The 25,333-nt window shown below is 34.1% G+C and overlaps 2 protein-coding genes and 1 pseudogene across 2 annotated transcripts in view; all 3 read left to right on the top strand.

Annotated features, from left to right (window-relative positions):
• The first annotated feature begins 8,574 nt into the window (after window positions 1–8,574).
• LOC137000058 (uncharacterized) lies at window positions 8,575–12,626 on the top strand (annotated as a pseudogene).
• Window positions 12,627–20,047: 7,421 nt separating this feature from the next.
• LOC137000110 (uncharacterized) lies at window positions 20,048–23,177 on the top strand. The gene has a single exon (XM_067355883.1). The coding sequence runs from the start codon at window positions 22,054–22,056 to the stop codon at window positions 23,125–23,127; it is 1,074 nt and encodes a 357-aa protein (XP_067211984.1). The 5' UTR covers window positions 20,048–22,053; the 3' UTR covers window positions 23,128–23,177.
• Window positions 23,178–23,254: 77 nt separating this feature from the next.
• Window positions 23,255–25,333, top strand: part of LOC137000057 (uncharacterized) — a 2,781-nt gene continuing 702 nt past the window's right edge. The window contains exons 1-2 of the mRNA XM_067355682.1: window positions 23,255–23,931; window positions 24,148–25,323. Coding sequence (XP_067211783.1) covers window positions 23,255–23,931; window positions 24,148–25,323 — 1,853 coding nt within the window. The remainder of the gene's footprint in view (window positions 23,932–24,147; window positions 25,324–25,333) is intronic.

The raw sequence follows: 25,333 nt of genomic DNA, 5'->3' as shown, positions 1-25,333 counted from the left end.
GTCATTATATGACAATATACTAATACTTTTAGAATTTTTTTGAACCCAGTCAACAAGTTTCTCGAATGGAAGAATGGCATCGTTCGGTTTACTAAGGAGGCTAACTCGCATAGCTTCCCTTTTGAACACAGCACCTACACCGTCTGAAGCACCTTTACCATGTGCAGTGGCATGATAGTTCCATTCCGCTGCAACACCAAAATCCTCTTCGTGATGCATTAGATTCATCATCTGATATTTATTTTTAAAATGCTGTTTTGCCCCATCGATAAAGTAGATTACTCTTCTTAGCTCAGTAATTATTATTTTCAATTCAGGAATCAGCATCTTTTGTACAGTATATACAGCAGCTGTGTCATGAAGTGTACTATCCGACAAAAAAATAAAACTTTTGTGTTCAAGTTCTAACTCTTTTTTATAGTAATACACGACAGGAAAGACAGTACATTGTGAATTATTAAAATGGAACGCTTGCGATGCATCTTGCACAACATACTTGTAATTCTCAGAAAAATCTAATACTGTAAGAACTTCACCTTTTTTTAAATTCTTTTTTCTTTCCTGGTAGAATCGAGATTGTTCTTTTGCAATGAAAGAAGGAGGTTTTAGAATAATAAATTTGTCACAAAATTCATCGACAAATTCCGACGACGGAAGAATTTGCGTCTGAAGAGTTGATCTGTCAGTTGTTATCCAGACACTGAATTGTATGTGGTGAATACCTTTCTCATCTATAAGAGTTCTTTCAAATGTTTTTTTAGTTCAATAATACCAGGACATTTATTGCATTCACCAATATAACAATTTTCATCAGGATTTTTGCACACGATTTGGCGTAAGCAATCTTTATAATCATGTAAAATCACATTGGAATCTTTAGTAAGATTATTTAAATTGACAGAGTCAATCATCAATTTGCAATTTTGATGTATTGTACAGACACAGACCGAATGCGTACCATTCGCACCAGCAAGTATACAATGTTTTGGTCGGAGTTGGGCAAATTTACTAAAACTAACATGACAGTCAGGATGGCATTTACTATAAATATCATAAAGACCTCTTAAGTCTGAAAGAAGAAGACGTTTCTGAATCAAATCTCTGCCCTCGTCATTTTTTACTGAAACCATATCTTTCATACCTGGCATGATTCTGCTATTTTCGTCACTATTGTAAAAATCTCTAATTCGTGTAACAGTACTTTCCGGCAATGGTTTACCATTCTTAGCAGTTGTTTCTGCTAAAACGCCCTTAGATGCTTTCAATTCTCTAGCTTTTTTTGCAAAATACCTAGAACAGTTGAATTCCCGAGAAATTTGACTTACAAGGGGAGGACGCGGACTTCGGGTCACCGATTTCAAAGAAATTTTTATATGGTATAGTACTCTATCAGAAGAATACTTGAGTAAAAGGATAGGGCGCAACGCTCAGCCGTTTTTGAAAAAAATCGATTTGAAGTTTATGGCGTCCCTTATATTCCGGTCCTGTTGGATCGGTTGTCGAGATGGCGGCGTAGCTCGGGCACTTAGGCCCTGGACTATCACGCTGTCGACCTGGGTTCGATCCCTGCCTATTATACTTTTTTTTTTATTTATTTTATTTATTCTAGCGAATATTTATTCATTATATTATTATAATTAAATAAAATTATTTTAATTAACAATTTTGTTTTTTTTAATTTGCACTTTTACTACTATCATATAAAAAATAAAGTAAAAAAGACGTCTACGATTTAAATAATATTATAATTATTATTTAATACCAGAAATATTTTATTAATCGTAATTTAATTTGGTGTGTAGGAATATACGTTACAGAAGGGAAGTAGTCTGAAGAAGAGTTAAAAACTGTTAGCAGTTACCTGATGTGAAAACATTAGGTATACAAATATTATGGTTGGAGCAATAAGTAACTCAACGAAGTTGAGTGAAAAATTACATACCAAATTAAATTATAATTAATAAAATATTTCTGGTATTAAATAATAATTATAATATTATTTAAATCGTAGACGTTTTTTTTACTTTATTTTTTATATGATAGAAGTAGTGAAAGTGCAAATTAAAAAAAAACAAAATTGTTAATTAAAATTAATTTATTTTATTATAATAATATAATAAATAAATATTCGCTAGAATAAATAAAATAAATGAAAAAAAAAGTATAATAGGCAGGGATCGAACCCAGGTCGACAGCGTGATAGCTCAGAGTCTAAGTGCCCGAGCTACGCCGCCATCTCGACAATTGATTCAACAGGACCGGAATATAAGGGACGCCATGAACTTCAAATCGATTTTTCTCGAAAACGGCTGAGCGTTGCGCCCTATCCTTTTACTAAAGTACTCTTCTGATAGAGTACTATACCATATAAAAATTTCTTTGAAATCGGTGACCCGAAGTCCGCCTCCTCCCCTTGTTAGACTCCATGCATCTGGTACTACAGTCAAAATAGTCAATCAAAGGATCATTAATTTCATGAGTGGAAAATTTTTCTTTTAATCCACTCAACATATCTTCCAACTCAATCTCTCTTTGTGATTTTATGTTGCATTCAATTCCACTGAAAGATAATGAAGATGCACCGGAAGATACAGAAATATTCTGTTCAGTATCATGAGTACAATTATCAAATGTTTTATCAAGACTCGATGAGACGTGCGTATCTTCATTCATGCGAGGATATTTCATTTTCCTACATGCTGCACAAATTTTAGCATTATCTGGAAATTTTGGGAATAATCGTTTGATAACACTCGAAATGCGTCGAAGATTTTTCCCTCTGTGACCTTCCACATTGTAGGGATTGCAACATCTATCACCGTGTATACTGGATATATTCAAAATTAAATTCTAAGATTCACGATCAAAAATAGTACAGATAATAGAATTTTCTGTAGTATTGTTCTGAGAGCAGTCCTAAAAGAACAGTTAAAAGTAGCTCTGAAAAGAACTGTTCGAAGAAAACTTCAGAGAAACGCTCAAAGCACAAAAAAGCCCAGAACCATGGGAGTCGGATATACAAATCCAAATATTAAAGCGTTTAGAAATTTACGGAATCACAATGAAACGTTTTTTAACGTTAAAATGTTGTAATGAATGGCGATAATATCGCGGTAGAGAAACTCTCTCGAATGTGTACAAAATGGATTTCACGATCTTATTTTATGAAACTTTTTTGACTAGACTCAAAAAAAAAATAATGATCCAATTGAATTTGATAATTTTGCCACGCGCCCATGGAAGACTTGAATTTTGTTATAAATTTTAATAGTTTTTTGATAATTTTTAGACCAAATAGGTTGATAAATACGAATTTAATGATGAAATTTTAAAATCTGCGTCCCAAATATACTCCTGATACCAAGTTTTATAAAAATCCGTTAACTTCTTAAATTTTTCAATATTTTTGGTGGTCGTATTAGATCCGCTATTTTGAATTTTTTAAATCCGATTTGAGATTTGTATTCAGCATACAGAAAAACTCTTTGGTATTAAGTTTTACAAAAATCCGTTAATTTCTTAAATTTTTGGCGGCCATATTGGATCCGCCATTTTAGTTTAGATTTATGTGACAGTGCACAGATAAACAGAGTACTCGAAAGTGTTAATTGGAAGAGAAAAACGTCGGATGAATAATCGCTACACTTGAATAATTACCGTTTTTATTATTTTTTTTCGGTTTTCTGAAATTTTAAGTATGATTCAATTGAATTTGATTAAGATTTTGATTAAGATTTTTTCAAAAATTTTGATTAAGATTTTTTCAAAAATTTTTAGATCAAATAAAAAATGGGCAGCATGGGTGTAAAGTAGAGAAAGAATGCCCCATATATATGTGCATATGTGTGTGTGTGTGTGTGTGTGTGTGTGTGTGTGTGTGTGTGTGTGCGTGTGTGTGTGTGTGTGTGCGTGTGCGTGTGCGTGTGCGTGTGCGTGTGCGTGTGCGTGTGCGTGTGCGTGTGCGTGTGCGTGTGCGTGTGCGTGTGCGTGTGCGTGTGCGTGTGCGTGTGCGTGTGCGTGTGCGTGTGCGTGTGCGTGTGCGTGTGCGTGTGCGTGTGCGTGTGCGTGTGCGTGTGCGTGTGCGTGTGTGTGTGTGTGTGTGTGTGTGTGTGTGTGTGTGTGTGTACAGATCTTCATTCTAAAATATTTTTAATTTTATTACATAACTGTTGTTAACTATTAATCTCCACTAATGTCAAAGAATGAACATTTAAATACGAAAATATATTTTTGTTGGTTTTATTATGCTGTTTTTGTTATGAGACATTCTATTCATAATGCATTTTTAATTTTCCCTGTTCTTTTATTTAATTCATAGTGTGATAATAATAATATTATTATATCATAGATTATTGCCTCTTGCTATTCGTCATTTATCATGTCTGACGACAATGACGATAGTTATAATGACAATAATTATCAGCCCAGGAAAAAATATAAAACATGGCAGATGGATGAGAGCATTCCAGTATGTACACAATAAGTGTAAAAAACATTGAATTATAGACATTAGATCTGTTTTTTATAAGCTGAACTAGTACAGTAGTTAATTACAAGAATTACAATTTATTTTATTTTCCTCATAGGTTCCCTTGAGGACAATATCAAGATATTCAAATTTGTCTCATTTAAATATGGATTCCATTGAAGAAAATGCAGAACTCTTGCAAAAATTAAGTTGTGAAAATATTGACATCAGTATTACTAATGACGAAAGAAACGATATTGTGTTAGAAAATTGCGTAATCAGATATGACAATGGTGATGGCAGTATTACTGGATCAGATGATAAGAATGATCAGAAGATATTTTTTGAACATGACAAACTTTCCACTTATGCTTCGAATAAAAGTTCTGATAGCGATATTACTCAGAATTACAGTAATAGTGATGATGATGACATTGAACTTGAAGAACAGTCAATGGTTTATGAAAATAGTAAACAAACAACAGATGAGGCAGTTCTATCAATTCTACAATTATACATGAAACATAAATTGACTAAAAACGCTTTGAAAGATATATTAAAAACAGTTTGTGAAATGTTTCCGGTACCTAATAATATGCCTATACAACTATTTTTAAATTATTCAAATATATTACAGATCTAGCTCCTCCATGTGCTGTCATAAAACACTATTATTGTAAAAACTGTCAGATATGTTATAATGATAAAGCAGAGCATTCCATCCAAACATGTCAAACGTATCCACTGATTAATGAAAATACTGGTGTTTTTTATGAGCTGAATGTCGTGGATCAGATAAAATATTTGTTTGAACATAGGAATCTATACAGAATTATACAGCAACATAAACCTCGTGATTTTAGTGTAATTACTGACATCACTAATGGCTCAGAATATTTAAGAGTTAATTATTCAGAAACGCACAAAAGAGGATTATACGATTTAACATTGATACTGAACACAGATGGTCTATGTCTGAAAAAAAGTTCCACTGGAAACTGTTGGCCATTAATGTTTACAATTGCTGAGATTCCAAAAAATTTGAGGAATAATTTTGTGATTATTATTGGAATGTAGTATGATAATCATAAGCTTTTCATAAATTTGTTTCTTCAACCCTGCTGCGAAAAATTTAAAACTTGTTTTGATGAAGGTGTCAATTGGATTCATCCAATAAATAAAACACAACATAATTCTAAAGTTGTTGTTCCATTAATAGTAGCTGATGCTCCAGCTAGGGCACAAATACAAAACATTTTGAATTTTAATGGACGCTACGGTTGCAACCTTTGCGAAATAAAAACTCGAAAGTGTAAAATATTACCAAACAAGAAATGTAAGCGTATATATCCATTTATTAATGAACAATAGATCATGCTTAGAACTAGCAAGAGAATGAGAATTCAAGGAAAAAAGGTACTAACAAGAGCATTAAATAATATTAGAGGTATAAAAGGAATTCCCATCATTTCGACTCTTTCTCTTATTGATATTAGCACGTGTATGGTACCAGATTTTATGCATTCTGTACTTCTTGGATCAGTAAGGCAATTCACGAATCTTTGGTATGAATCAAATGGAAAATGGTGTGTGAAAAAGTCGTTGAACGATATTGACAAGTTTCTCTTAAAAATTCGGCCTCCTGATACCTTCCGCCGAATACCAAGATCATTATCTCTCTTGCACTTGTATAAAGCATCCGAGTGGTATGTTTGGCTTTTATTTTACTCTTTACCTACAATGACCGAATATTTACCAGATAAATATGTTCAACATTGGCTTCTACTTTCAAAAGCTATTTATATTCTTCTTGGAGATAATATTTCAAGTGAGGATATCGAAGAAGCAGAAACCTTGCTTAGGCTATTCGTAAGCCTTGTAGAAAGGCTTTATAATGACAGACAATTAACCTACAATGTTCATATGCTATTACATCTTGGACTTTGCGTAAAGAGATGGGGTCCCTTATGGGCTTGGTCGGCCTTTCCTTTTGAAAACTTCAATGGATTTCTTTCACGTATCGTTCATAGTTCTAAGCACATCGGACAAGAATTGATCAATAATATAATAATTACTCAAGGCATTCAAATACTGAAAAATAAAGTTACAGAACATGTATTATCACCAGAAAGTATTCAAGATTGTATTATTGTTCCACCTTATTTAAAAATCGTTCTTAACGAAACTGAAATCAGAAGTGAGTTTTTAACATCTGCGGGTACAGTGGATCAAACGATACAAATCGAAGAGAATGATGTTCTTATTTACGGTCGAGCAAGAAGATTTTCTGAAATTTATACATCCGAGAGACATACACTTTTAAAGACGAATAGTTACAACGTTGAATTTAAACTAAAAAATGCTGAATCCAAACAATATGGTTCGATTAGATTATTTTTTACAATGCTGGACAATGTATTTTTCATGTTCCGTCCATTAACGGTAATTCATAAAAATATGTTTCATCATCGAGACACCAAGACAAAAGTAAATCACATCTTACCGATAAAAGAAGAAAATTATTTTTATAATGTTCAAGTAAAAGATATTGATTATATGTATAAATTAGTAAAGGTGGGAAATTACATATGTAAAACATTACATTTGATGAAAACAATTATATAAACCATAATGTATAATATTACAATGTATTTCTTTTTTATTATTTTTTTCCGAATTGCGTTTTTATCCCAATCCCAATAGATCTATAATAAATAATACCAATAGCGAAAAATTTCATCTGATTGTATTGATTTTTATGCCATATTTTAAAATGTTAGAAAATTATTTCTTTGAAAATTTTTATTTTACATTAAAAGCTAAATATATATTTGAAGAGATTCAAATTTTTAAAACAAAATCTGTTGTTAGGAATTAAAAAATAAAAAATTTTTATCCACAATTTTATTTAATACATTAGAAATTAAACAAGGCAGCACGTATTAATATATATGATCAATTGATCTAAAATTTTGCTCATTTTTTTGTTATATTTTGGTACCGATATAGGGATTGGGAAAAAAAATATTTTGAAAATTATTTTTCGCATCTTCATAACGGAAGTTTGGTCAGATCTTAGCGGATTTAATGTGATCTGACATTATCAGATAAGATCTAACGAGATCTGATTTCATCAGTTAACCAAATATTGCAGGTAAAAATCATTAGATCTGACGAGATCAAAATATGTCTAGTTTGGTCTGATCAGATTTGGTGAGATCTGATGTGTAATATTTGCTCATACCTCATAATATCTGATGTGACCAGATAATGTCCGATTAGATTGAAAAAGATCCGATTGGATCTACGATTCAATATCAAACGGCAACAATGATTAGATTTTGTGAGATCGGACAAAAGTTTAGCATTTCTGGCTGGATCTGAATAGATCTGTCCATGCAGATCTGACGTGATAAAATTGTATCTGATCAGATTTGACTCTACCTAAATTTCAGATCTTATTTTATCTAATTTTATCAAATCAGACATAGTCAGATCCCTTCCATTTTTTCCCGGGTAACTACTGAGTACCTCAAGTGAGAGTACGGACAACAGGGTAACGATCGGTGATTGGTCCATCAAATTGAGGCAAAAGCGGAAGTAGCATGTCCGTGCGCACCAACCTAACCTAACCTAACCTAACCAACTGTGTATACCACTGTTTGAAGAGAAATTGTTTCTAATTAAAATAATTTTGTGTTTTATATGAGAATAAAATATAAATAAGAAAAGAGGTGAGTAGTGAAAGATTGCATTGGAATTATATATTCTTTTAATGACATAAAAATATTAATTTTTTGTCATTAATGTTTTAACATAACCTAGTTGTTTGTTAATAATTAAAGCTGTCAAGTTAAACAATGCCTGGCTGTGTAGCTGATTATTGCACAAACTCTGCCAAAAAAGGTTTCAAAATGTGCCGTTTTCCTCGAGATCCAAAAAGAAGAAAAATTTGGGCTGAAAGCACAGGACGACAAGACTGGATTTTGTCTAATAATTCAGTGTTATGCGAGATTAGTAAGCATTTGTTTTTGTTAAATGTAGATGATTTTAAAACAAAAATTATAAAACAACGTATATTATTCCAGGCACATTTTGCTGCAGAAATGTGGACGAAGAATGGAAATGGCAAGCGTAAATTGAAAAAAAATGCTATTCCAACTATGTTTTGTGAGCTTCAGACTACACAAAAAGGTATACACACATATAAATAAATAAATATATATTAATATAAATAAATATAAAAAGTATATATAAAATATAGTAATATATATAGTATATATAAATTTTATATTTTGTTTACTGTGAATAGAAAACTACTAAACTATTTTTTAATATTTATAACATTAATATTTAAAAATATATATATAAAATAATAAAGAATTTAATTTAATTCAATTGTAACAATTATTAAAACAAAAATGACAAAATCCATAATTTGTCTACAAAAGAAAATGTCATCGATACCACCACCAGCGTGCAGACCATCGAGCATACCAATCAAAGCGAAACTGATATAGGTCATAATGAAAACTATATCGCCGATAATACCATTAGCAGCGAAGATACGTTATATGATGAAGAACTTAGCATAAGAAGGATGGAAACTACCGAAAATTCTGATGAGAAGATACAGAGATTATTAGGACTCCTGGAAAAAAGCGAAAGGTTGCGCAAGGATATGAAAAAAAAGCTACAGCGGATGAAAAGGCAAATGAAGCGACTACGCACAGTACGTAATGGAGGTTCGATTCTAGATGCAATAAAACCTATTTTAAATGAAACACAGATTAAGTTCTTGAATGGGAATATCAAGAAGGTTCCAAAATGGCCAATTGATATTCTCAAAAGGGCTTACAAATTAAGATTTGCATGCGGCAGATGTGGATATGAAGAAGTTCGTAAAATGATGCCTCTTCCCTCAATAAGAACTTTAACAAGAAAATTAGAGAGTTTGCAATTCAATAGTGGCATAAACGACGATGTTCTCAAATTTCTCGCTATAAAAAAAACTCACTTTCGCAATAATGTAGATTTGCATGTTGGTATTAGATGAAATGCAAATATTGCCTAGTAATTCATTTGATACATCATCGAACTCATTCATTGGGAAGGTAACGCTTCCAGATTACACTGGTGACAAGGCAACGCATGCTTTAGTAATACTCATTGCTGGTATTAGTAGCAGGTGAAAACAAATTATAGGTTTTTTCTTTACCCCTAACAGTGTTAATGGTTCAGTTTTACAAAGGATTGTTCTTGAAGTCATTAATAAAGTAGAGGACATCGGTTTCCGTGTGCATTGTGTCACTTCTGACATGGGCGCTGCAAATCAAGCTATGTGAAGAGTTTTCGGTGTATCAAACTCTAAATTTTCAAAAACAAAGAATTATGTCAACATCCGTGTGATGAAAGTCGTAAGCTTTATGTCTTTGCTGATGCTCCTCATGCGTTAAAGAATTTGAAAGAAAATTTGTTAAAAAATGAGTTTTTTATCATTCCTAACAAATATGTTACAAAATATGATCTCCCTTCTAATAAAGTAGAAGCGTCTCATCTTATCAAATTAGTCGACTGTCAAAAACCATTTACTCTTGCATTAACTCCAAAACTGCGAAAACAATATCTAGATACAAAAAGTCATTTTCAAAAAATGCGTGTCGGCAGTGTTACGAATGTTTTCAGCCACGACGTAAAAGCAGCACTAGAACTACTTTCTAATAAATTTTTAAAACCAGAATGGAAAACAACTTCCTGGTTTATCGGTGTAATTCACAGGTGGTTTAAAATTATGTCATCGAGGAATGTTAGCTTCGCATTAGGGAAATTGCATGTCGATAAATATGATGAAGCTGTAAACTTTTTAAAAGAAGTGATTGATATAGTTTCATTATTGAAAGTCGGAAGTCAAGGGCATTGGAAACCCTTCCAAACTGCCGCAATGATATCAACGACTTCAATAATTGAAGTATCAACATTTTTGTTAGATCAGTGTGGCTTTAAATTTGTTTTGGGCAGTAGATTTACCCAGGATTGTTTGGAAAATATCTTTTCTTTGGTTCGTATGAAGCATGTTCTCCCAACGGCCTTGCAATTTAAAAATAACCTTAAATTAATTATGATTGCTCACAAAGAAAGGGACCCAAGTGTCCCCCTCCGATTTTGACGAGCTTTAAATATGTTGTAAAGTAGCTCAAAATAAGAGACACGTATTTTTTTTTATGTGCTTTCTCGCACGTTTAGGGTTGAAACAACCCCTACAAGCTAAAACGGTTTTTTTGGTTTTGACTGAATATCGTCAAAACTGTAAGAGATATCAAAAAATGTTTCGAATAAAAGTTGCATGGTCTTTTATGAGCTTTATAACCGCGTAGCTCGATTTTTAAAAAATTTTATATTTTTTAATTTACCCTCACCTCTTCTTATTATTTTTACAAATTTCAAAATTTTTGTTATGACAAAAGTTGTAGCATTTTTTACGCTGAATACAACCATATATGATTTTATTATATTTCGAAATCGCATCTTTCAGAAATGAGCTGTCAATGTCGCACTATATGCGTCGCGCTGCGATATATGCATATATATGCATAACGCATCGTTTGTGCCGCTTGTGTAATCGATGTTTGTCGTGCATGTGTAATTGATAAGACAAATAAAATAAAGATTAGCATGAAATAAAGATTAGCATGTTATGAAACATTCGGAAAAATGTTCTGATCAAAGAACAAAGTTCACTAAAGTTGTTGCCAAAACATCCTCTCTATTTTACACTTTTATAGTCGCATTTCGAGTGCATTTATAGCGCAGCGCGTTGTCATATCCCGTCAGTGCATATTACGCTTTAAAGTTGTGCGCTTGTTAGTGATTACAAAAAAACAATATATAAAACAGCATCAAAAAAAGAACAACAAATTCACTATAAAGTAAGTATTATTTTTTTGTACACAAATAAGGAGAAATATTTAATTGTTATATTTTTCAGAATGGTTCAATTAAATCCATTTAACGTAATAATGTTAGTATACGTAACTTTTTCGGCCCTTAATCTATCAACAAGTCCGATAACATCTGAAGAACGAGAAATGGCACATAAAATAGAATCTATGCTGAAAGAAATGCGCGATGAGAGATACAAAATGGAAGTAGAAGAATCTTTAGATTATGAAAACGATAACGATATTCCAACAGCAGAGCAATTCGAACTAGGAGATAAAGAGGAAGAAGGTGAGCTATGGACGCAAATCCTAAAGTTATATGTACTACAGATGGACGTATTCCGTATGAATATAAAATGCAGTCGAATTTTGGAAAAACAGTACAACAAGGCTAAGAACATTAGAAGGAGTAAAGCAAAGATTTCGGAAAGTATATTCATTACGTCAATTACGACGATGGGAAATTCAAGTGAATCAAGGTGGCAATAGATTCGAAAAATTAAAACAAATTTCGGAATATACATTAAATAATTTTTATACAGCTCTTGAAAATAGAATTATTGTTCACGACGCTGATTTAGCTCGATGGGCTATTCGGGCACAGGAAAATTTAAATGTACCAGAATTTACAGTTTCATCGCGATGGATACGAAAATTTAAAATAATACATAATATTGTATCTCGTAAAATAACAAAATTTATAAGAAAAACATCTATATTGTCTAACGTCGATTTTGAAGAAAAATGTAACACATTTATTGAAAACGTCAAATAATAGAATATGGAGTTGAAAATATTTACAACAGTGATCAAAGCGGATTCCAATTAGAACTTCATGCCGGTCGTACATTGGCATATAAAGGAACAAAAAAAATTGAATCTGCAGTACAATCCGTATCGGCAACTACGCATAGCTATACTATACAACCTACTGTTTCAGCCGATAGTAGATTATTATCGCCTCTTTTTATTGTACTGAAAGAAGTTAGTGGAACATTTGATCCCAGAGTGCAAGAAACAATGTTTAAGGCACCTAATATTTTTGTTACGGCTTCGAAATCCGGAAAATTAACAGCGCATCATTTTAAAATTTGGTTGCAAGACGTACTTTTTCCAAATGTAGGTCCAAAATCTGTTTTACTACTAGATTCATGGACTAAACTTTGGTCATTGTCCAAATATTATTCAAGAATCTAAACCAGAATCCACAGAAGATATTATTTTGTTGACTATACCAGCTGGAACAACAGGAAAAATACAACCATTGGATGTATATGGTTTTCGTTTGTGGAAGAATTTTATTAGACACTTTTCTGATACTGTAATGCTTTTAGGTCTGGAAGTCAATCTGCATGTAAGAAACACCATTTTAAAATTACAGTCATTGACTCATAATCAATTTTCATCGCCAAGATTCAGAAATTTATTGAAATACGCATGGTATAAAAGCGGGTACGTAATAAATAAGCCCGAAGAATTCGAAACACCAGTGGAATTTTGTTTTCATAAACAGTCAAAACCAACATGCGATATTTGTAGCGCACCTGCAATAATTACTTGCGCATGGTGCAAAAAGTCACTTTGTATAAATCACTTTTTTCACGAACATCACTTTTGTGATACGTTTGTTCCATAAATTCATCTGTTTTTAATATATGTTAATATATGTATTATATTCAATATATGTAGTATGTTATTGTTGAAGGTAAAGTTGTAATTGTTTCGACATATATTATTATAAAAGAAATAAAATAATAAACAAACAAATGTTTCTAGTATTGATTAATAGAAAAACCTGAAATTAATTGGATTTTTTTGCATTACCATTGAAAAACAATAAATTGCATTTTAATTGTAAGATTTTTATTTATTTATTTCTCTTTCGATATAATCCACTCTTAAAAAAGGCATGAAAAATCGATACTTGAATGTATCAAAAGTATTGTTGACGCTTATCCGCGACGCTGATTGGTTATCTCGATTATTCTGACAGTTTGATAGTTTAAGAGCAAAGATTATTTTGACGGTTATTTAAATTTTTAAAAATTTTATTAAAATATTTAGATTTCATAATTATTAAATTATTATAATAAGTGCACGGGCGCAGCGCGCGCTTGTATTGTTCTAGTATAACTATAAAAGTGTAATATAGAGGAGATGCCTTGGCAACAACTTTAGTGAACTTTGTTCTTTGATCAGAACATTTTTCCGAATACTTCATAACATGCTAATTTTTATTTCTAATTTTATTCATCTTATCAATTACACATGCGCAACAAACATCGATTACACAAGCGGCACAAACGATGCGTTATGCATATATATGCATATATAGCAGCGCGACGCATATAGTGCGACATTGACAGCTCATTTCTGAAAGATGCGATTTCGAAACATAATAAAATCATATATGGTTGTATTCAGCGTAAAAAATGCTACAACTTTTGTCATAACAAAAATTTTGAAATTCGTAAAAATAATAAGAAGGGGTGAGGGTAAATTAAAAAATATAAAATTTTTTAAAAATCGAGCTACGCGGTTATGAAGCTCATAAAAGATCATGCAACTTTTATTCGAAACATTTTTTGATATCTCTTACAGTTTTGACGATATTCAGTCAAAACCAAAAAAACCGTTTTAGCTTGTAGGGGTTGTTTCAACCCTAAACGTGCGAGAAAGCACATAAAAAAAAAATACGTCTCTTATTTTGAGCTACTTTACAACATATTTAAAGCTCGTCAAAATCGGAGGGGGACACTTGGGTCCCTTTCCTTGTCAGTATATGAAAGGCGTTCCTAACAGCAGTTACGACGAAGATGACCGACCATTTTTAGATGAATTTTTTGAAATTTTAAGTGGCCAAAATGGCCAAACCTTTCAAAAATGTTCTCTCGATGACTTGAATTCTCATCCATGTCTTTCACTTCCACATACATTGAATGAAACGGTTGCTTTCAACAATATTGAACTGTACTCCATAAGGAGTTATATAAATAACGTTGCAGATTACATTATAACAAATATTGAAAACAATGAACAAACGTGTTTAGAAAGCATTGCTGCAACAGGATCGAAGACACAAAAAACGCACACTTTTGATGCGTTTACGCGAATTAAATGTTATGCGGAAGAGACATTATTTTATGTCAATTCCTCAACGTTTCAGTTTTTTACACTGGAAAAAAAGTTTTGTTGTATTATAAGAAATTCTGGTTGATTCTACTAGTACGTTTGTTTAAAAATAGACGAAACAAATTTGTTGTTGGAATTACCAGAAGATTCTGTTAAATTTCATCCTGTTTAAATCTATCAGAATTTCTTGTAAACCTTACTACATCGTGTTGTTAGATTTACAAAACTCTACCAGAATTTCTTGTAAACCTTACCACATTGTGTTGTTAGATTTACAAAACTCTACCAGAATTTCTTGTTAACTTTATTATATCGTTTTGTTAGGTTAACACAACTTTGTAGTTAAAAAACAAGTTTGGGTAGGTGTGGTTTTTGTAAAATAGTAACAATATATTTTGGTTTAAAGTATACTCAGTGATGTGATGTTTCCTACCGGGCTCCCGGCTCCCGAGCCCGGTAGGAAACATTACATCACTGGTATACATATATTTCATTAAAAAAAAAAAAAACACCACGTGATCATAAAACTTTTCGGATGTAAGGCTGATGGCAGAGATCGAGACGTAAGAACTTATGTATGTCGTAGTCGTTTCCACACGTATCCACACAATAACCTTTCACGACTTACGTTTTTCTCTGCCTTACCATACGTCCACGACAGACGTCTACGACAGACATAAGTGCTTACTTCTCGTTCTCTGCCATCGGCCTAACTAATTTCGTAATGGATTCCACGACGCGACGTAAAACTTTAGCGAGCTCAGTTGAGACTGTTCCGACTGCTTAGCGCCATTGCTTCGCGAAAGATCTAATGCGCGCGATTCACGCCGCGAGTAGCGAGGGCGCAGTAGCAGTGTAACAAATAAATGCGGCGAACAGTTGATCAACCGTTTAGTGACGAAACTGTTGCAGAGCGCTGCGATTTATGTAAATATAACAAGAAGTTTTGTAGATCCAACAAGAAAACACTTATTCAAATCCTTATAGTAAAGTTAACCAAACGATGTTGATATAAGGTGTAAAATTTTGTAACGATAACCAGAAATTCTGTTTCGTTTGACTAAAATACGGTCAACCAGAAGAATTTTGTTAATATAATAAAACCATTTTTCTCAGTGTAAAAATATGGAATCAATGATTAAACAAAACTTGAAAGTTCTTTTAACCCAAGATAATGTCACAAAGTTTTTGTGTGAAAGATTCCAAAGCCTTCCGTATTCGCTGCCAAATTGTCACAATCTCAAAAATAAAATATTTATACACTGGAAAAAAAGTTTTGTTGTATTATAAGAAATTCTGGTTGATTCTATTAGTACGTTTGTTCAAAAATGGACGAAACAAATTTGTTGTTGGAATTACCAGAAGATTCTGTTAAATTTCATCCTGTTTAAATCTATCAGAATTTCTTGTAAACCTTACTACATCGTGTTGTTAGATTTACAAAACTCTACCAGAATTTCTTGTAAATCTTACCACATTGTGTTGTTAGATTTACAAAACTCTACCAGAATTTCTTGTTAACTTTACTATATCGTTTTGTTAGGTTAACACAACTTTGTAGTTAAAAAACAAGTTCGGATAAGTGTGGTTTTTGTAAAATACTAACAATATATTTTGGTTTAAAGTATACTCAGTGATGTGATGTTTCCTACCAGGCTCCCGGCTCCCGAGTAGGAAACATTACATCACTGGTATACATATATTTCATTAAAAAAAAAAAAAACACCACGTGATCATAAAACTTTTCGGATGTAAGGCTGATGGCAGAGACCGAGACGTAAAAACTTATGTATGTCGTAGTCGTTTCCACACGTATCCAATAACCTTTCACGACTTACGTTTTTCTCTGCCTTACCATACGTCCACGACAGACGTCTACGACAGACATAAGTGCTTACTTCTCGTTCTCTGCCATCGGCCTAACTAATATTCCGTAATGGATTCCACGACGCGACGTAAAACTTTAGCGAGCTCAGTTGAGACTGTTCCGACTGCTTAACGCCATTGCTTCGCGAAAGATCTAATGCGCGCGATACACGCCGCGAGTAGCGAGGGCGCAGTAGCAGTGTAACAAATGAATGCGGCGAACAGTTGATCAACCGTTTAGTGAGTGATGACAAAACTGTTACAGAGCGCTGCGATTTATGTAAATATAACAAGAAGTTTTGTAGATCCAACAAGAAAACACTTATTCAAATCCTTATAGTAAAGTTAACCAAACGGTGTTGATATAAGGTGTAAAATTTTGTGACGATAACCAGAAATTCTGTTTCGTTCGACTAAAATACGGTCAACCAGAAGAATTTTGTTAATATAATAAAACCATTTTTCTCAGTGTAAGATACTGCGCATTTCGTATAAAAACGCTTTCCGTAATAGTCCGCAATAACAAATCCAATTTTGCGAGTAAAAGTATGGCTATGCATCTTAATGTTAAATAATAAATAATACCTAATATCTATAATACATATAATACCTTAATGTTTAATAATATTTATATATTAAAAAACTCTTCTGTTATATTATAACCGTTTATTATATTTTATTAGATTTGTGTATTGGATTTTATTTGCATGTTTTTCTTATAATTTTGTTCTATCTTGCATGTGCATATACGTATTACAGCTCTGTTTGTGCTTATCAGCTTTAATATTACTGCAAAATAAAATATTTGGTATATATAACTCATACATTCAGGATAATTCATTTTATTAATTTCCCTTTTTATGTTGTATATTTTACAGGAGGATTTTCTATAGGTTAGTTGAAACTTTATATTTATTAATATATAATTTTATTGATTGTGTATATATGTATTTGCTAATGTACATAATATCTTTTCATTTTATACAGACTTATTTCTTCGAAACTGGATTATGAGAACAAAGAGAAAAAAAGACAAAAATGAAGATATAGAAAGAAGATGTAATTGTATATTCTAATTTATTATCTGTATTATGCAATTTTGTCGTCAATGATAATATATTGGATGCAAATTGTCCCATACAGCACACAAAGATTGCATACACATTGCATCAATCTTTCATCGCAATGTTGCAATATTGCAAATTCACTGCAAAATGTTGTTGCATCATTGCTGTGGGATTTCAGCAACATTAAAATGTCCGCTCTTAGGAAGATTGTAACGAAATATTACAGTAATATTGCAATGTAATGAATTTGCAATAATGCATTGTTATTGCAATCTTAGAATAATGTTGCATATATTTTTATTTATTCGGACATTTATCTGTCCAATTTTTTAACAATCAGTTCAATATCTGAATTCCCTGTGTTGAGGTCGTATCAGAAAAATTAAACTGATAAAAATAATTACTATGTCTTTAATCTTACTAGCCACTCTTTGCAAGTTTCATATAATCATCATGACTAAAACTTAAATACAAGATAGATTTTGCAACGCGCGTCGCATAGCGATAAACGAACGAACTAGCGATTACCGAATATTGCTATTGCAATGTTGTTGGAATGTTGCTGTCACATTCTCATGAAATATTACAATTACAGGTTGCAATAATGTCTCAACAATATTACATTGCAACTTGCAAGATTGTAACATTGCTGCAATGTAATTGCAATGTTCTGTGCTGTATGGGGTATAATAAAATATTTAGGTATCTATTAGAAAATAAAATTTATTAAAAAATAGTTAATATCCTATTTTTAATTAAACAATTTTCTTTCATTTTATTTATATCTCCTTCAATTTATACAGTATAAAATTATTGTTATATGTACAATTTCAGTTTAACCCTTTAGAGCATATTTGAAAATGCGCGCGCTCTTTAGACACGTTCCCGGTTTTGCCTCATTTATGTTCTGTTGTCCGTACTCAAGATCTATAGAGAGAAGGTTACCTCAGGCAAACCGGTTGTGGGCGAGGGACGATGAAATAAGGGGGGAGCTAGAACAGCTTGTTGGTGAGGGGCGACGAAGTAAGGGGGGAGCTAGAAACAGCTTGTAGGCGAGGGGCGACGAAGGAAGGGGAGAGCATGATGATCTCATCGTCAAACAGTAGCTGTCTCTCGCACGCTTTAGTGTTTTCTCTCTCGCTCCTTTAATATAGAAATGCTTTGAGTTTTTATCGAAAAAATACTTTTATTTTGTAAAATATTGATAGCACTGGAAATTGCGTAATAAAAATTGAAAAGTAAATTAGAAAGGCGCTATAAATTACATATATTGCAAATTATAGCGCTAGATATTTAACGTTTATAATGTTAAATATCGCTGCAACAGATGCATTTGTAATACAAATTGCTTTGTACTCGTATTTAGACTGTAATATCAATGAAAATAAAATATAATTTGAGGATATACACAAAAAACATCATTTGTAAAGTAGTAAAATAAAAGAAAAAATAGTACATATTTAAAAATTATTTTTAAAATAATATTTACTGTTTATATGCATTATTTACAAAAGAAATACTATAAAGAAATTTATTTTTTATATTTAATTGTGAAAACCTCAAAAATTGTCAAGAAATTGTAACTGAAATTCATGAATGTAAGTACAATTCTAGGATAATATAAAAAGCATCATACACAAATTTATTATGATACAAACTTAAATAATGAAATTGTAATATATGTTTCAACATTGCAAATGTGAATATTTATATGATAAAATTTACAAAGTGTTAACAATTTTCAAATATTTGCTAATAAAATATTATTGAAATGTTTCTGTTGAAATCTTAAAATAATCCTTTAAAACAAATATGATGGGGTATATATTAGGGATCATTAAATATGCGGCAACATTGTGATTATAAAATTTTATAAGTATCTATAATAAAAATTAAGTATAATAAATATAATAAGTATATAAGTATAATAATAAAATTTTTATAAGTATCTATAATAATAAAAATACATATATGTTGTATTAATCTGTTAATATAAAAAAATTATTAATTAATTTAACGCAAATAAATTTCTTTATATTAACAGATTAATACAACATATATGTATTTTTATTATTATAGATACTTATAAAAATTTTATTATTATACTTATATACTTATTATATTTATTATACTTAATTTTTATTATAGATACTTATAAAATTTTATAATCACAATGTTGCCGCATATTTAATGATCCCTAATATATACCCCATCATATTTGTTTTAAAGAATTATTTTAAAATTTCAACAGAAACATTTCAATAATATTTTATTAGCAAATATTTGAAAATTGTTAACACTTTGTAAATTTTATCATATAAATATTCACATTTGCAATGTTGAAACATATATTACAATTTCATTATTTAAGATTGTATCATAATAAATTTGTGTATGATGCTTTTTATATTATCCTAGAATTGTACTTACATTCATGAATTTCAGTTACAATTTCTTGACAATTTTTGAGGTTTTTACAATTAAATATAAAAAATAAATTTCTTTATAGTATTTCTTTTGTAAATAATGCATATAAACAGTAAATATTATTTTAAAAATAATTTTTAAATATGTACTCCCGGGAAAAAAAGTTTATATCCAGTTATATATAATTATATATAATTTTGTAGATATAATTATGTATGGATTTTGATCTGATCTAATTACATATAAACAGATGAAATTGTTTTTAATTATATATAATTAGATCGTATTATAGTAGTTATACTATGATGATTCTAACCCAGGGGCAATGAGGGGGGTGCGGGTGAAGAGGGGAAGAGGGGTATCGGATAACAGTGGAGGGGTTAATAACGTCATCGTTTTTGGAGGAGAGGGGGTAAATGTGGAGTGGTAGGGGTATCAGATTACAATAATTTCCGGAAGAGATAAGGATTGTTAATACAAATTGTAGGCATCGCGAGATAAGGATTCCCGGAAAAGATAAGGATTGTTTATTGGAAAGAGAACTGTTTACATCCTATGGTTTTTTTTTCTACACATCAAAGTAGAGCGCCATGTTGTTGGAATCGCAATGTTTATAGTATGTAGGTTCGTGCAGGTTTACGGATTGCGTCATCGCTGTATTTTAGAACAAAAGCCCATAGCAACAGGCAGCCACGTCAACATTTTTCGGCGCCATGTTGTTAGATTTCAATTTTGTATGCAACAAAATAATTCCCGGAAGAGATAAGATGAGGATTGTTAATACAAATCGATAGTTTTAATCAGTGTCGTGTGCAACAAGCGGGTATATAAAGCATGTGAAAAAGAATAGGGAACCATCAGTCGTTCGAAATCATTGTGAAAATCACTAGTTCGCTGTGACGTTTACTAGCAACGATGTTTTGCACCATGTCAACCGTGAATAATCAGATCAACGAACAGCAGAGTGCGAAGAAGCTGCAATTACCCAACGTGTAAGTTGACTCTCTTACTATTTGCACTTTTAAACTCACTGCCATTGTTACACTTTGAACTCACGCAAGCTTTTATCCACAGAAATAAAAGTAATTCACCAAGTAATTCACCAAGAAGCATGATCACGCCTCCCAGAATTTTAGCTAGAAGATACCCGTTGACAAAAACCGGCTATAAATATCTGGATATCGGAATCAATATTTCTACGCCGAGCCACATAGAAATCGCTCTCGGTGACAACCATGGCAGAGAGATACATTTTACATACAACATGTGGAAGATCCTCCTGGATCAACGACATGCCATCCACCATTTCTTTAACAATGATGAAGACAAAGCACATGCATCATCTCAAACCATCGAACATGTCACGCTACGGTTTGGAAAGATAAATAATCTAAAAGTGCTGCGTCTGGAAACATCAACGGTGTGTTTAGCAATGTCACACAACACCATATATAACATGATCGCTCTCGAGTATTGTGTGGATCGTATCGTTCAATCGTTAAACAACGTCACTAGTATGGTCGACATCAAGTTCACACACTTTCGAAAAATCGCGAGCGGTGCGAAGGATCCCATCGCGGTGATACGTGAGAGCGAATCGTTCGATAAGAATGATATAATCGATTGTGAGCTGTTAGCTCAGGTCTTTGGATCGCAATAATTCTAGCATATCACATACTTTATTGTTAAAATATTTTCACCATCATAATGTATTTATTAGATGCATCTGTTTAATAAATATTATTTCAATTAAATTATTTTTTATTATCTCGACTATATACCTTTCTCACCCTATCCGCTATACCGACTTATCCTACAACGCGCGCATCGAAGTAGAGTGTCTGTTTAAATCGCGTTATCGCTGTATTTTAGAACAAAGAGGTAGCATTTGAGCGCCGTTTCTTAGAGGGTGTGATAAGGATTGTTAATACAAATTGTAGGCATCGCCATGTTGCTAGATGCGTCATCATGTTTGGAGGAGAGGGGGTAATTTTGGAATGGTAGGGGGTATCAGATCACAATAATTCCCGGAAGAGATAAGATAAGGATTGTTAATACAAACATGAACCATCGTTATGCTTATAGTTAGTGTCGTGTGTAACAAACGGGTATATAAAGCGAGTGAGAAAAATATGAATCTTCAAAATCATTCGCAATGGAGAAGGAGCGCGATCTTACCGTACGAGCAGCGAATATCAAAACGACGGGAGAGTTCCTTCCATGGGACTACGAGTGCAACGAGTACCTCGATTCTCTCAAGGAACAATGTCGCAAGAGGCAACGCACCGGAGTAGTCAACTCTCTGGTGGCGCAAATTGCGCGTCTGGAGGGTGTGAGGGACGCCCTGCACGAGCGTTTCGTACCCATCGGTGCTGGATACGGTGGATACGAGAAGAAGGGCTACACGTGGAAGGAGATCGAGACGGCGTTTAGGAACCGTGTGCTGACCGGTGCGATTATCAATCAAAACTACATCGATCCTCATGAATTTTTGAAAAACGTGAGAAATACGGTTATCGAGCGGATCCAGGCCGTCATGGTGGAACACAACAGCGTCAAGATTAACACCGCGTTCAACGGGGAATTCGTCGCGGGCGACAAGACTGCCGTGAAGACCATCGCCACGAAGAACTGCGAGCTCTTTCCAACATCTGATCTACAAGAATGGTACACGAGGCATGTGGTTGACACCATCTTGACATCCCTGGAGGAGTTTCAGGAACGCGATAGTGGATGGACGTTGTCGCGTATCCTGAATCTCACCGTCAATGTGAACAAGTTCAATCCTCTGCGCGCGGGATGCAACATCGAGTTACCGCGGAAAATTATGCTGAAAAGGGCGGTAGTCAATGTTAAATCAAACGATAATGCATGCTTTGCGTGGGCAGTCGTAGCCGCTTTATATCCAGCGGAAAAACATCCGGAAAGAACGATAGAATACCCACATTACTCGACGGTGCTCAACCTGTGCGGCATTGAGTTCCCCATGACGCTTCCGCAAATAACAAAATTTGAGAAACTAAACGCCATCTCCGTCAACGTCTTCACCACTGAAGACTCAAAAATCGTCCCTCTGCGGCTCGCCGACGACAAAAAGGAGAAGCACGTCAACCTGCTCTACGTGTGTAAAAACAATAATGCACACTTTGTATGCATCAAAAACTTGTCGCGGTTGGTGAGCTCACAACTGAGCAAGCACGCAAATAAAAAGTACATTTGCGATCGGTAAGTAAAAACACATTTATAGAATAATTCGAAACTTTATTCACAGTATTAATCATACAAATTATTACGGGTGTCTACACTACTTTTATACACGGGAGAAATTATCGGCGCACAGCGTCGACTGCGGGAAAATGAACGACTGCGCCGTCGTTCTCCCCAGCGAGGACGACGAGTGGCTGACGTTCCGGAATTACAATCGAAAGGAGCGGCTTCCGTTCGTAGTGTACGCCGATCTCGAATGTACGCTCGAGAAAAAGGTGGATCAGGACGGTACTACTTACGCCTACCAACATCACAGAGCCTATAGCGTAGGATTTTATGTAAGTTGCACGTACGATAATTCTTTATCTAGTTTTAAGTCGTATCGCGGTGAGGATTGCGTGGCGTGGTTCGTCAACGAACTTCACGATTTGGCGCGCCGTGTGAAAGCGATCCTCACCACCGTCGTCCCCATGGCGGATCTTACGCGGGAGGAATCGGAAAAATTCCGTAGCACCGCGACGTGCCACGTGTGCGAGAAACCGTTTACACCGGACGATACGCGGGTGCGCGATCATTGTCATCTCACCGGGCGTTACCGCGGTGCCGCGCACTCGTCGTGCAATCTAAATTACAAAGACTCCCACGTTATCCCGGTGATATTTCACAATTTATCCGGTTACGACGCGCATTTCATTATTAAAGACGTTGCCAATGCCTTTGAAGGCAACGTCGAATTGTTACCGCTGACGAAAGAGCGATACATTTCTTTTACAAAAAATGTTAAAGATACCATGGATCAAAAATCAAAATTGTGTATAAAATTACGGTTTATTGATTCGTTTAAATTTCTCAGTACAAGTCTCGACAAATTGGCATCATATTTAACTATAGATAAATTAAAGATTACACGATCGGAATTCAATCATTTATCCGCGGAACATTTCAATTTGCTTACTCGGAAAGGTGTGTTTCCCTACGAGTACGTCGACAGCGTCGACAAGCTCCGGGACACAAGCCTGCCATCGCGCGAATCGTTTTACAGCTCGCTCACCGGAGAAACGGTATCCGAGAGCGATTACGCGCACGCGACAAACGTCTGGCAAACATTTTCAATCGAAGATCTAGGTCAATACAGCGATTTGTATTTGAAAACAGACGTTCTTTTGTTGGCGGATATTTTTCAAAATTTTCGAAACATGTCTATAAAGAGTTACGGTTTAGATCCCGCTCATTACTACACTCTACCGGGATACACGTGGGACGCTATGATGAAGTACACGCGCGTAAAATTCGAGTTGCTCACGGACATCGATATGGTGCTGTTTGTCGAGCGCGGTATACGCGGCGGTCTCAGCCAATGCTCCAACCGATACGCCGCCGCCAACAACAAATACATGCCATCCTACGACCCATCGGAACCGTCGTCGTACCTAATGTACTATGATGTAAACAACTTGTACGGCTGGGCGATGTGTCAACCGTTGCCCTACGCCAAATTTCGATGGGTCGATGATGTCGAAAACTTTAACGTAATGTCCGTTGCATCCGATTCGGCTACCGGTTATGTGCTGGAAGTCGATCTCGAGTACCCGGCGAATCTTCACGACGCGCACTCCGATCTGCCGTTCTGCCCGACGCGCGATAAGCCGCCCGGCAAGCGGGAGATCAAATTACTCGCCACGCTGTGCGATAAGCAGCGTTATGTCATCCACTACCGTAATCTGCAGCAATGCGTGCGACACGGCCTGCGAATTGCAAAGATTCACCGCGTACTGCAATTCGCGCAATCTCCATGGCTTCGCGGATACATAGAACTAAATACACAGTTTCGGACACGGGCGACAAACGATTTTGAGAAAAATTTATACAAATTGATGAACAACGCGGTTTTCGGCAAAACTATGGAGAATGTGCGAAATCACACGGATGTACGACTCGTTACACAGTGGGAGGGACGGTACGGAGCGGAGGCTATGATCGCGAAACCGAATTTCCACAGCCGAAACGTGTTCTCGGAGAATCTGATTGCCGTAGAGTTGCGAAAACTCGAAGTGAAATTCGACAAGCCGATCTACGTGGGTATGTGCATCCTCGACATATCCAAGACCTGCTTGTACGAGTTCCACTACGAGTACATGGCGCCTCTCTACCGCGACAATTGCAAAATTATGTATACCGATACCGACAGTCTGATATACCTTCTGCACTGCGAGGACGCGTATCGGGAT

The sequence above is a fragment of the Linepithema humile genome, chromosome 5 (genome assembly GCF_040581485.1).
Source record: "Linepithema humile isolate Giens D197 chromosome 5, Lhum_UNIL_v1.0, whole genome shotgun sequence".
In the NCBI taxonomy this organism is placed as follows: domain Eukaryota; kingdom Metazoa; phylum Arthropoda; class Insecta; order Hymenoptera; family Formicidae; genus Linepithema; species Linepithema humile.
This window is presented reverse-complemented; position numbering and strand designations above follow the sequence as displayed.

Coding starts and splice junctions, on each gene's coding strand:
- LOC137000110 (XM_067355883.1), top strand. CDS start 22,054: ATGGAGAAGGAGCGCGATCTTACCGTACGAGCAGCGAATATCAAAACG.